Genomic DNA, 13,254 nt, shown 5'->3' with positions numbered 1-13,254 from the left:
GAAACCAGCAGACCCTTTGCTTGGAAATTAAACAAAGGGTCTGCTGGTTTCTCTTTAACGTTTCCAGACTCAAGAGAGCAGGGCAATGAAAGGCACAGAAGTCCTGTCCACTATTGAGTCTGGCAACCCTAATTCCGTGATTCCCTTAATAATACAGGAGTAATTCCTACTCCTTTGTCATCCATCTACAAGGTGCAAGGAGAACGTGGGACACCGCTGGAACAAAGAAAGGGAATGCACAATCACTATCAACATTTCTAAACTACCCGGCTATTACAAAACAAATCAATAAATCCTGGCCCTCTTTACTTAATGAACTAGTTCACTGGAAACGACCAAGGGTCTTTGAGAAGGAGCCATCTTGTCTCCAGGAGCACCAGCCCAAACCCTGCTGGAGTTGACAAGCAGCACATGAATGTTTGGGCCTGTCCATGTTCTTTTTCCAGATTAGATACTTTCATACAGAGTTTGAAAATATTAGTCCTTCCTTTCGTCTACTGTATATTCAAAGCTGTTCCTTACAGTCAACATCCTCCAGTTCTTTTCTGTGACTCGCTCAGCTTCTTGAATTCCTCTTTTGAGAAAAGAACAGAAGGACTCACAGGATTTGAAATGCTGTCACAATGGCCTGAGGGGGCTTCTGAGATGCACTACAGACACCCAAGAACGAGAGAAACAGATCTTGAGCTTTGCTGCTGGCTAGAACAGACACAGCCTCTTATATTTTCAGAGAAAAATGTGAATACTTTTAACTTGGTGTGAGTTTGTTGTGGCTTCTTGCTTCTATGAATTCTTTGAATGGTTATAAACCAAATTTTCTACTATATTGCAAGCATCTTTAGGGTTTCTTTCCCACGTGTGTTTTATGATGAGAACGAAGAGCTGAGCTGCAAGTAAAGGTCTTTCCACATTCAAAACAAGAATACGGCTTTTCCCCTCTGTGAATTCTCATATGTACGCTAAGGCTTGAACTCTGGCCAAAGCTCTTTCCACACTCAAAACATGCATACGGTTTTTCACCTCTGTGGATTTTTTGATGTATACGAAGGCTAATACCCTGGCTGAAGCTCTTTCCACACTCAAAGCACTTATATGGCTTCTCCCCTGTATGGATCCTGCGATGGCAAATAAGTTCTGTGTGAGTACAGAAACCCTTTCCACACGTCACACACTTATATGGTTTTTCCCCTGTATGGTATCGCAAATGCACAGTAAGGTGTGAACTCTGACTGAAGCTCTTTCCACACTCTGAGCATTTATATGGCTTCTCACCGGTATGAGTTCTCCGATGTGAACTAAGGTGTGCACTCTGACGGAAACTCTTTCCACATTCCAAGCATTTATATGGTTTCTCCCCTGTGTGGGTTCTCTTGTGTAAAGTAAGGCTAATTAGATGGGCAAAGTTTCTTCCGCACTCCAAACAGCTATATGATTTCTCCCCGGTGTGAATTTTTTGATGAGATGTAAGGCTCGAGCTGTGAGCGAAGCTCATTCCGCAATCCAAACATTTATATGGCTTCTCTCCTGTGTGGATTTTTTGATGAGTTTGAAGACCTGTGCTGCAACGGAAACTCTTTCCGCAGTCAAAACAGGAATACGGTTTCTCCCCTGTGTGACTTTTTTGATGATATACAAGGCCTGAGCTGTTAGTATAGGCCTTTCCACACTCTAGACAAGCACATGACTTCTTCTCTGTGTGAATGTTTTGATGCACTTTAAGGTGTGAGCAGTGACGGAAGCCTTTTCCACACTCCAAGAATTTAGATGGTTTTTCCGGCTTGTGAATTCCACAATGTTTCCTGAGGGCGCTGCTACTATTAAAGCCCTTTCCACACTCCGAGCATATAAACGGTTTTTCTCCTGTGTGGATTCGCTCGTATACAGTAAGTTGTGAACACTCAGGGAAAGTCTTTCCACACTCCAAGCCTTTGTGTGCTTTCTCCTCCGTGTGGATTGTGCAATGTGAGTTGAGGCTAGCTTTGCTTCTGAAAGCTTTGCCACACAATGGGCACTGATTTGTTTTCTCTCCCTGGTGGTGTTTTGCATGGGCAGGGATTTTAGGGCTGTCATCAGGCTGCGCAAGAATGCCTTCATCTCGCTTGGTTATGTCTGATGAGACCCGGGAACAACTGTCCTGTCCACCACCTGCTGAAACTAAGAGAAGATCCCAATTAAGAGCATAATCCCCATTACGGTCCAGTATACCTGAAGGAGCATCTCCACCCCCATCGTTCTGCCCGGACACTGAGGTCTAGTGCCGAGGGCCTTCTGGCAGTTACCTCATTGCAAGAAGCCAAGTTGCGGGGAACCAGGCAGAGAACCGCCTCGGTAGTGGCACCCGCCCTGTGGAACGCCCTCCCACCAGATGTCAAAGAGGAAAACAACTACCAGACTTTTAGAAGGCATCTGAAGGCAGCCCTGTTTAGGGAGGCTTTTAATGTTCAAAAGATTACTGTGTTTTATTTTTCTGTTGGAAGCAGAGCAGCCCAGAGTGGCTGGGGAAACCCAGCCAGAGAGGTGGGATATAAATAATAAATTATTATTATTATTATTATTATTATTATTATTATTATTATTATTATTTATTACAATCCCAGCCAGACTTGGAAGCCCCTCTCAACTGGTTGCTGAAAACGCAACAGTGCTCCTTGCTGAGGAGTCTTTTCCAGGCATCCCCAAACTTCGGCCCTCCAGATGTTTTGGACTACAATTCCCATCATCCCTGACCACTGGTCCTGTTAGCTAGGGATCATGGGAGCTGTAGGCCAAAACATCTGGAGGGCCGCAGCTTGGGGATGCCTGGTCTTTTCAGTCCCCCATTTGCCAAAGGAGAACAAAGCGAAGGGATGGTTTTTAATCATGGCTAACTCTCCCCGGTGTCATCTTTCTGTCTCCCTGTTTCTAATAAATACAGTATGATATTATTTCCAGAATGCCCATTAATTCTGAGATGATTGTGGGCCTTTGATGTGCTGCATCTAGTGGGGGTGGGACTGATTCAACATCCCATATAAGCTCTTACAAAGAAAGCAAGCTAGGAGGAGGAGAGAGATGCTGTGAAAATGCACCCAAATTCTCACCCCATGGGTCAAACCAATCCTGGATGAATCATAAAATCACAGAGTTGGAAGGGACCATGAGGGTCATCTAGTCCAACCCCCTACAATGCAGGAATCTTTTGCCCAAGGTGAGGCTACCAACTAGGCTGTGGAAGCCTCCTTATGTGTAGAGCTCCCGCTCACAGTTTCCATGCTAAAAGAGGGCTGTCTTCCTCCTGAAGCCCACCAGAGAAGAAAGAAGGAGTCATGCCTGAAAACGAATCCTCGACACAACACCATTAAAAAGACTCCTTTCTTTCTACCTTGCGGCCCTTCCTTGTTTTATTGCCAGAGGAGCTTCCTCACTCCCAACATCTCCCCAGGTCCCACATCTCCATTCCCTGGAACTCACCAGATGTCTCTGAAGGTCCTGGGAGAGAACACTCAGAGGTGGCGGGAGACAGCCTGACCAGGTCAACCGTCCATCCTCCTCCTTCCATCCTCACTCGGTTTGTGGGATCAGTTTCTTTTATCCTTGCTGAGGAGCTCAGGAAGCATTTTCCTGGGACGGGAAAAGAAGCAAAGGGAGCCTCAGAGGACCTGCAGGGATTCTCCTGCCCTAGATATTCCCCTGCCCCTGAAGAAGCCCAAATGAGGCAACAGTCCCCAACAGAACCTTCTTTGCACCACCAATAAAAAAAATCCTTTCCTTTCTTTCTACCATTTATCTCTGCTAGCCTGGAGCTCTGGCCCTGTACCCTTCCTCGTTTTCTTCCCGAGGAGCTTCCTCACTACCAACATCCCTCCAGGTCCCCCTCTCCATTCCCTGCCACTCACCCGATCTCACTGAGGGTCCTGGGAGGGAAAGCTTGGAGGTCGTTGGGAGGAATGCAGGAGACAGCCTGACCAGGTCTACCATCCATCTTCCTCCTTCCATCCTCGCTACCTTTGCAGGATCAGCCTCTTCCATCCTTCCGGAGGAGCTCAGAAGCTGCAGTTTTCTGGGAGGGAGGTAGAAGCAAAGGGAGCCTCAGAGGCCCTGCAGGCATTTTCCTGCCCAAAATGTTTTGTCGCTGAATGATAAGCCTGCCTAGGCGTGGAGCTCCCACTTGTCGTTTCCATGATAAAAGAGGAGCACTCCCCTCCTGAACCTCACCATGGGAGGACAGTGGAGTTATGCCTGAAAGAGGATCTTCTTCCCACCACCATTAAAAACAGCATAGAATCATAGTTGGAAGAGACCACAAGGGCCATCCAGTCCAACCCCCTGCCGAGCAGGAAACACCATCAAGCATTCTTGACATATGGCTGTCAAGCCTCTGCTTAAAGACCTCCAAAGAAGGAGACTCCACCACACTCCTTGGTAGCAAATTCCACTGCCAAACAGCTCTTACTGTCAGGAAGTTCTTCCTAATGTCTAGGTGGAAGCTTCTTTCTTGTAGCTTGTATCCATTGCTCCATGTCCGCTTCTCTGGAGCAGCAGAAAACAACCTTTCACCCTCTTCTATATGACATCATTTTATATATTTGAACATGGCTATCATATCACCCCTTAACCTTCTCTTCTCCAGGCTAAACATACCCAGCTCCCTAAGCCGTTCCTCATAAGGCATCGTTTCCAGGCCTTTGACCATTTTGGTTGCCCTCTTCTGGACACGTTCCAGCTTGTCAGTATCCTTCTTGAACTGTGGTGCCCAGAACTGGACACAGTATTCCAGGTGAGGTCTGACCAGAGCGGAAAACAGTGGAACTATTACTTCCCTTGATCTATTGATGCAGCCCAGAATTGCATTGGCTTTTTTAGCTGCTGCATCACACTGTTGACTCATGACAAGTTTGTGGTCTACCAAGACTCCTAGATCCTTTTCACAAGTACTGCTCTCAAGCCAGGTGTCACCCATCCTGTATTTCTGCCTTTTATTTTTTCTGCCCAAGTGTAGTACTTCACATTTCTCCTTGTTAAAATTCATCTTGTTTGCTTTGGCCCAGTTGTCTAATCTGTCAAGGTCATTTTGAAGTGTGATCCTGTCCTCTGGGGTATTAGCCACCCCTCCCAATTTGGTGTCATCTGCAAACTTGCTCAGGATGCCCTCAAGCCCATCATCCAAGTCATTGATCAAGATGTTGAATAAGACTGGGCCCAAGACAGAACCCTGTGGCACCCCACTAGTCACTACTCTCCAGGATGAGGAGGAGCCATTGATGAGCACCATAGAATCATAGAATCATAGAATCATAGAGTTGGAAGAGACCACAAGGGCCATCCAGTCCAACCCCCTGCCAAGCAGGAAACACCATCAAAGCATTCCTGACAGATGGCTGTCAAGCCTCTGCTTAAAGACCTCCAAAGAAGGAGACTCCACCACACTCCTTGGCAGCAAATTCCACTGCCGAACAGCTCTTACTGTCAGGAAGTTCTTCCTAATGTTTAGGTGGAATTTTCTTTCTTGTAGTTTGAATCCATTGCTCCGTGTCCGCTTCTCTGGAGCAGCAGAAAACAACCTTTCTCCCTCCTTTATATGACATCCTTTTATATATTTGAACATGGTTATCATATCACCCCTTAACCTTCTCTTCTCCAGGCTAAACATACCCAGCTCCCTAAGCCGTTCCTCATAAGGCATCGTTTCCAGGCCTTTGACCATTTTGGTTGCCCTCTTCTGGACACGTTCCAGCTTATCAGTATCCTTCTTGAACTGTGGTGCCCAGAACTGGACACAATACTCCAGGTGAGGTCTGACCAGAGCAGAATACAGTGGTACTATTACTTCCCTTGATCTAGATGCTATACTCCTATTGATGCAGCCCAGAATTGCATTGGCTTTTTTAGCTGCTGCATCACACTGCTGACTCATGTCAAGTTTGTGGTCAACCAAAACTCCTAGATCCTTTTCACATGTACTGCTCTCAAGCCAGGTGTCTCCCATCCTGTATCTGTGCCTTTCATTTTTTTTGCCCAAGTGTAGTACTTTACATTTCTCCTTGTTAAAATTCATCTTGTTTGCTTTGACCCAGTTGTCTAATCTGTTAAGGTCATTCTGAAGTGTGATCCTGTCCTCTGGGGTGTTAGCCACCCCTCCCAACTTGGTGTCATCTGCAAACTTGCTCAGGATTCCCTCAAGCCCATCATCCAAGTCATTGATAAAGATGTTGAACAAGACTGGGCCCAAGACAGAACCCTGTGGCACCCCACTAGTCACTACTCTCCAGGATGAGGAGGAGCCATTGATGAGCACCCTTTGGGTTCGGTCAGTAAGCCAGCTACAAATCCACTGAATGGTAGCATTGTCTAGCCCACATTTTACCAGCTTCTTTACAAGAATATCATGGGGCACCTTGTCAAAGGCCTTGCTGAAATCAAGATAGGCTACATCCACAGCGTTCCCTTCATCTACCAGGCTTGTAATTCTGTCAAAAAATGAGATCAGATTAGTCTGACATGACTTATTTTTCAGGAACCCATGCTGACTTTTAGTGATCACAGAGTTTCTTTCTAGGTGCTCACAGACTGTTTGCTTAATGATCTGCTCTAGAATCTTTCCTGGTATTGATGTCAGGCTGACTGGGCGGTAATTGTTTGGGTCCTCTCTTTTCCCCTTTTTGAAAATAGGGACAACATTTGCCCTCCTCCAGTCTGCTGGAACTTCGCCTGTTCTCCAGGAATTTTCAAAGATTATTGCCAGTGGTTCTGAAATCACCTCTGCCAGTTCTTTTAATACTCTTGGATGTAGTTCATCTGGCCCTGGAGACTTGAATACATCTAAACTAGCCAAGTATTCTTGTACTACCTCCTTACTTATTCTGGGCTGTGTTTCCCCTGCTGAATCATCTGCTCCATATTCTTCAGGTCGGGCGTTGTTTTCTTTCTTGGAGAAGACTGAGGCAAAGAAGGCATTGAGGAGTTCTGCCCTTTCTCTGTCCCCTGTTTGCATTTCACCATCTTCTCCTCTGAGTGACCCCACTGTTTCCTTGTTTTTCCTTTTGCTACGGACATACCCATAAAAGCCCTTTTTGTTGCTTTTAACCTCTCTGGCGAGCCTGAGTTCATTCTGTGCTTTAGCTTTTCTGACTTTGTCTCTACACGTGCTGGCTATATGTTTGAATTCCTCTCTGGAGATTTCCCCCCTTTTCCATTTTTTGTACATATCCCTTTTAAATCTTAACTCAGTCAAAAGTTCTTTAGATAGCCAGCCTGGCTTCTTTAGGCACCTTCCATGTTTCCGTCTCATTGGTATTGCCTGAAGTTGTGCTTTTAATATCTCCCTTTTAACAAACTCCCAACCATCATGAACTCCCTTCCCTTTTAGTATTACTGTCCATGGGATTTCACCCAGCGTTTCCCTAAGTTTTCTGAAGTCGGCTTTTTTAAAGTCTAGAATTTGGACCTTAGTATGCTTGGTTGCTCCTTTCCGCTGGATAATAAACTCCAGAAGAGCATGGTCACTCCCACCTAATGATCCTGCCACTTCTACCCCACTAACCAAGTCATCACTATTGGTTAGGACCAGATCTAAAATGGCTGATCCTCTTGTTGCTTCTCCCACTTTCTGGACAATGAAGTTGTCTGCAAGGCCAGTGAGGAATCTGTTCGACCTTATGCTCTTGGCTGAGTTTGACATCCAACAAATATCAGGATAGTTGAAATCCCCCATTACTACTATCTCACTTCCTTTGGAATGCTTGGCCATCTGTTCCAGGAAGGCATCATCTGTGTCCTCAGTTTGGCTTGGGGATCTATAGTAAACTCCCACAATGAGGTCACTGTTGTTTTTCTCTCCCTTAATTTTGACCCAGATACTCTCAATTTGGCTTTGAAGTTTTAAATCCTGGATCTCTTCACAGGTATACATATCCCTAACATATAAAGCTACTCCTCCTCCTTTCCTGTTTGGTCTATTTCTCTTAAATAGATTGTATCCCTCTATTACTACATTCCAGTCATGAGACTCATCCCACCAGGTTTCAGTGATGCCTATTATGTCATATTTAGTTTGCTGTACCAAGAGCTCAAGTTCATCTTGTTTATTTCCCATGCTCTGTGCATTAGTATACAGACATTGAAGACCGTTGATCATTCCCCCATGTCTCTTATTTAAGGATATTTTCGTCCCACCACTAGGTCTGCATGCTGCTTGCTCCATTTGGTCCTTGACATTTGGATGATCATCTTCAGCATTTGATAGACTCCTACCTTCAGGACCACTGTCTCCCTCCCCCACATAAGTCAGTTTAAAGCCCTCCTGATGAGGTTTTTGAGTTTTGTGGCAAAAACATTCCTCCCAACTTTTGTGAGGTGCAGTCCATCACTTGCCAGAAGTCCATCTTCAAGAAACTGCAGACCGTGATCTAGGAATCCAAACCGTTCCTGTTTGCACCATTTGCGAAGCCAGTTGTTCACTTCCCCTATTTTTCCCTCTCTCCCTGGGCCATGTCGTTCAACTGGGAGGACAGAAGAGATGACAATTTGTGCATCTAATTGCTTCAACTTCCTGCCCAGAGCCTCATAATCATTTTTGATCTTCTGTAAGCTATGGCTTGCAGTGTCATTGGTTCCCACATGCACCAAAAGGAAGGGGTATTTGTCGGTGGGTTTTATGATTCCTTGCAGCCGTTCTGTTACATCTTTGATCTTGGCCCCAGGTAGACAGCACACCTCTCGAGACATCTTGTCAGGCCCACAGATCACTGCTTCTGTACCCCTCAGTAGGGAATCCCCAATCACCACTACACGCCTCTTCATAGGCTTGGTTGGGATACTTCTATGTGCTGTCCCTTCCAAGGTTACCTGCATATTTCCAGAGGACTGACTTGGTTGCTCGTCTTCATATTCCTCATCAACTGTGATGAGGGAGAGATCCTCAGGTGGAGTCTGTTCCTCGTCTTCCATGAGCACTTCAAAACGGTTGTGTAATTCTAAGCACTCAGAGCGATCCCTGGGCCTTCTACTTCTATGAGTCACGTTCCTCCATACATCTGGCTGCTGTGTTGGGGAACTGACCTCCTCCTCAGGGAGATCCCCTGTCTCCTCCTTGGTGCAGACAGTGTGCTCTGCTGCATCCAAGAAAAGCTCCAGCTCTTTAATTCTCTGGAGCGTAGATACACGCCCCTGAAGCTGCTGCACCTTCTCTTCCAGAAGGGCTGACTGACCTTTGGGTTTGGTCAGTCAGCCAGTTACAAATCCACTGAATGGTAGCATTGTCTAGACCGCATTTTACCAGCTTCTTTACAAGAAAGAAGCTTTCATTTTTTTACCCCTCTGCCATCCTGGAGCTGTAACATAGCTGCCTCCCTTCCATTCCTCCTCCTCTCTTTCCCCTCACTGTTCAGGGTTTCAGCGCTGATGTGTGGCTCAGTCGGCGTATATAGCATCCGACTCTTAATCTCAGGGTCATGGGGTTTGAGCCCCATGTTGGGCCAAACTTTCCTGCATTGCAAGGGGTTGAACTAGATGACCCTCAAGGTCCCTTCCAACTAGGCAATTCTATGATGCTACCTGCAGACCCCAGGAGGTGAGCACGCAGAGCACAGGCTCCACCAGTCCTTTTCTGATGCGAGCTGTTGTTGTTGTTTAGTCGTGTCCGACTCTTCGTGACCCCATGGACCAGACCACGCCAGGCACTCCGGTCTTCCACTGCCTCCCGCAGCTTGGTCAAACTCATGCTCGTAGCTTCGACAACACTGTCCAACCATCTTGTCCTTATGCGAGCTAGCAGGGACCAAATACTGGGTGGTCTCCAGCCCTTCCTACACAGCACAGACCCCCCCTCCTTTTCCAAACAGCACCTGCCTTCCTCCTCCTCCCAGAGCCATCCTGCCTCTCTCCCTTAGCTGCGCATCCTTCCCCGCCATACCTCCCAAATCCGCTTCTTCTCCTGCCTCGCCTTGCTCCTCCTTTCCTGGGGAGCCGGCTGCACAACCATCCATTTGCAACTTTCTTTGAGCTGAATTTGAGGTGGTCCCCTGCATCTCCCCCCTCCTCCTTTCTGGAACTGCCCCTTTCCTAACCTTGGGGGTGTGTGGAAAGCAGCATCTCCTGCGCGCAGCACAATCGCCTCCCGCGCAGCTTTTCAAATGGGGATTCTCTCTCTCGTTCCCGCGCGCGCACGCTTCTGCCCCTCCCCGGAAGTCCTCCCCTCTAACTGGGCCGGGGTGGGGAACCTGGGGGGATTTCCAAAATGCAAACGTTTCTTACTTGCTTGCTCTCAGGCTTTTGGAGAAAAGAAAACGTCACAGAGATATTTATGGGAAGTGGAGAGAAGGAGCCTTGGGTGCGCAGGGGACGGAAAGGTGCAACAAAATGGGAGTGGGAGATGGGGGAGGGGGCGGAGAGAAGGAGGATTTGCATTTGTGGGGAGGGGCGGTTGACGTCAAGGAGGGAAGAGTCCGCCCCCCCCTTCAGCTGTCTGAGCATTGCTGAAGCGCTTTCCACGCTCCAAACATTTATATGGCTTTTCACCGATATGAGTTCTCCGATGTGAGCGGAGAGCGGAAGCTCTCTCCACATTCCAAGCATTTACATGGGTTCTCTTGCGTAAAGTAAGGCTAATTCCATGGGCAAAGCTCCTTACACACTCCAAACATCTATATGATTTCTCTCCTGTGTGGATTTTTTTTTTTTGATGCGAGGTAAGGCTTGAGCCACAGATGGCTCCTTTACACAGACCCTTGGTCGTTTCTAGCGCGCTAGGATTCATGGCATTGCTTATAAATTTGTTTTAAAATGTTTTTAGTAATTGTGCATTCCCTTTCTTTTTTTCCAGCGGTGTCCCACGTTCTCCTTGCAACTTGTAGATGGATGACAAAGGAGTAGGACTTTGTTGTTGTTTAGTCATTTAGTGATGTCCGACTCTTCATGACCCCATGGACCAGAGCACGCCAGGCACTCCTGTGTTCCACTAAGTGTGCATGCACATAGGTATGCTATGACAAACTTAGTTGGTCTCTAAGTGCTACTGGAAGGATTTTTTTATTTTGTTTTGCCTCCCGCAGTTTGGTCAAACTCATGTTGGTAGCTTCGAGAGCACTGTCCAACCATCTCGTCCTCTGTCGTCCCCTTCTCCTAGTGCCCTCAATCTTTCCCAACATCAGGGTCTTTTCCAGGGAGTCCTCATGAGGTGGCCAAAGTATTGGAGCCTCAGCTTCAGGATCTGTCCTTCCAGTGAGCACTCAGGGCTGATTTCCTTCAGAATGGATAGGTTTGATCTTCTTGCAGTCCATGGGGCTCTCAAGAGTCTCCTCCAGCACCATAATTCAAAAGCATCAATTCTTCGGCGATCAGCCTTCTTTATAGTCCAGCTCTCGCTTCCATACATCACTACTGGGAAAACCATAGCTTTAACTATATGGACCTTTGTCGGCAAGGTGATGTCTCTGCTTACTTCTGCATTATTACGGAGATCACGGAATCCATGCAGTTCCCTGCTTTTAGTTTGCACAACAGAGGGATCCCTAAATAAGCTCTGCAGTCTTAGAGGGTACTTCCAAGGGAGGGGCAGAAACGAGAAAGAGCCCTTCTCCAATTGAAAAACTGGGAAGAATGTGATTGTGCTGCGTGCATGAGATGCTATCCCCCCCAAGGTTAGGAAAAGAGGAGGGGAAGGAAAGAGACGGTTCCAGAAAGGTTTTTTTGGGGGGGATGCATGGGACCACCCCCCCAAAAAAAAGATAGACAGAAGCTGATGGTGTTAATCTGAATTAGTTGGCTTGACTTCTGCTTGTAACCAACAATATGTGGGAATTAACTCAAGGCATGTTGCTTCCTCCTCCTCCAGGGATTTTAAAGCAATGAACACTATTATTCCTGAGTATGCATGTGTGTTTGCGCATGTGCCTTTATAGGTTTGTCTGATTATAGTCCAGCTTTCCACTCAAAGGTAACTTCACCAACACACACGTAACAAAATGTATTACTCTGACCCCCATAATAATGCTCGAAGATAATGCATTAATCCATCTACAAGTTACAAGAAAAGGTTGGACACACCTGAAGCAAAGAAATGAAATGCTTCATTACCAACTACAATCAAATTACCCAACGGCTACAAAACAAAAGCAATGAATCCTGGCCCTCTTTCAATAACTGCTTTGCAGGATCTGGCCCAAGGTCCATGAAAGGGCACCATCTCATCTTCAAGAGCACAAGCCAGAAACTTGCAGGAGTTCACAAGCAGCACATGATGTTCAGGCCTTTCCCTGCTTTTTCCACACAACATGCTTCCATAGATAAGAGTGTGACCATATTAGGCCGTCCTTTTGTCTGTTTTCAAAGACTGCCAGCCCTTTTCAAAAGGTCCTGTGTTTTCCCTCCTCCACTCTGCAGTCCCAAACCAAAAAAATCACAAATACATCACCCTAGTCCTCACAGTCGACACTTCGAGCTCATTATAGGTCCAGCCAAGACCCCATTTCTGTGCCCTTCTCAGCTCTTAATATTCCTCTTTGAGAAAAAACCCGAATGACAGGATTTTAAATGTTGCCACAATCGCCTTCGAGGGCTAAAAGAAGTTTCTCTAATGAGCCCAGATGGCGCCGTACTGACGCACAATGAAGAAATAGGTCTGAGTTTGCTGCTGACACTTATACCTTTATATCATGTTTTAGCTAAAGATTGCAGTAAGTCATTCTACACTCCAAGCAGGGATCCAAGGAATTGCTTCTGTCAACTGAAGGGAAAGTTCTGCTGTAAATGTTCTTTGTCACTGAGCTGAGGGATGTGGTGGTGGTGGTGAACCCTCTCGTGGTGGTGTTTGGGGTGGCATCCATGCTGAGGCTGCCTCCAATAGGCCTGTGTGACACTTCATGGCCTTCTCGACAATGCATGTGGCTGAAACAGGGCTTTTTTTAGCCGGAACTCATAGTAACTCCGTTCCGGCCCTTCTCAGGTAGGTGCCATTGCCATTAGAAGAGAACAAGAGAGGCGTTTGCAGTGAGTTCCGGCACCTCTTGTTCTGGAAAAATAGTACTGGGCTGAACATATCCTCAATTTGTCCTCCTCTCCATCCCAAAAAGAAAGTGCGGATTGGAAGCCACCTAAGAGTGGCTGGGGGAACCTAGTCAGATAGGAGGCATGTAAATAAATTATTATTATTGGTGATACTTCATTGATGGATGTGGGGGGGGGGCTCTTTGTGAGTATTGTGATGGGTGGACAATTTTCTGATGTTTGGGTTGAATATGTCTACTCCACTGGGAAAGGTTTCCCTCCTCCTATTTCCCC

General features: G+C 46.7%; 1 protein-coding gene across 1 annotated transcript; it reads right to left on the bottom strand.

The window, feature by feature from the left end:
- Window positions 1-147: 147 nt before the first annotated feature.
- LOC132591798 (zinc finger protein OZF-like) lies at window positions 148-4,008 on the bottom strand. Its single transcript, XM_060272232.1, has 3 exons — window positions 3,876-4,008; window positions 3,451-3,600; window positions 148-2,154 (listed from the first exon to the last, which is right to left on the bottom strand). Exons 1-3 carry the CDS (start codon window positions 4,006-4,008, stop codon window positions 839-841), a joined length of 1,599 nt encoding a protein of 532 aa, XP_060128215.1. The 3' UTR covers window positions 148-838.
- Between the last annotated feature and the right edge of the window lie 9,246 nt (window positions 4,009-13,254).

The sequence above is a fragment of the Zootoca vivipara genome, chromosome 2 (assembly GCF_963506605.1).
Source record: "Zootoca vivipara chromosome 2, rZooViv1.1, whole genome shotgun sequence".
NCBI classification, from domain to species: Eukaryota; Metazoa; Chordata; class Lepidosauria; order Squamata; family Lacertidae; genus Zootoca; species Zootoca vivipara.
This window is presented reverse-complemented; position numbering and strand designations above follow the sequence as displayed.

What these genes read in the sequence shown, in the direction of transcription:
- LOC132591798 (XM_060272232.1), bottom strand. Translation starts at nt 4,008, where the DNA reads ATGGAAGAGGCTGATCCTGCAAAGGTAGCGAGGATGGAAGGAGGAAGA. An exon ending in AGGACCCTCAGTGAGATCGG is followed by an intron (nt 3,601 to 3,875) that starts GTGAGTGGCAGG and finishes TTCCCGTCCCAG; the next exon opens with GAAAATGCTTCCTGAGCTCC. An exon ending in AGGACCTTCAGAGACATCTG is followed by an intron (nt 2,155 to 3,450) that starts GTGAGTTCCAGG and finishes ATCTTCTCTTAG; the next exon opens with TTTCAGCAGGTGGTGGACAG.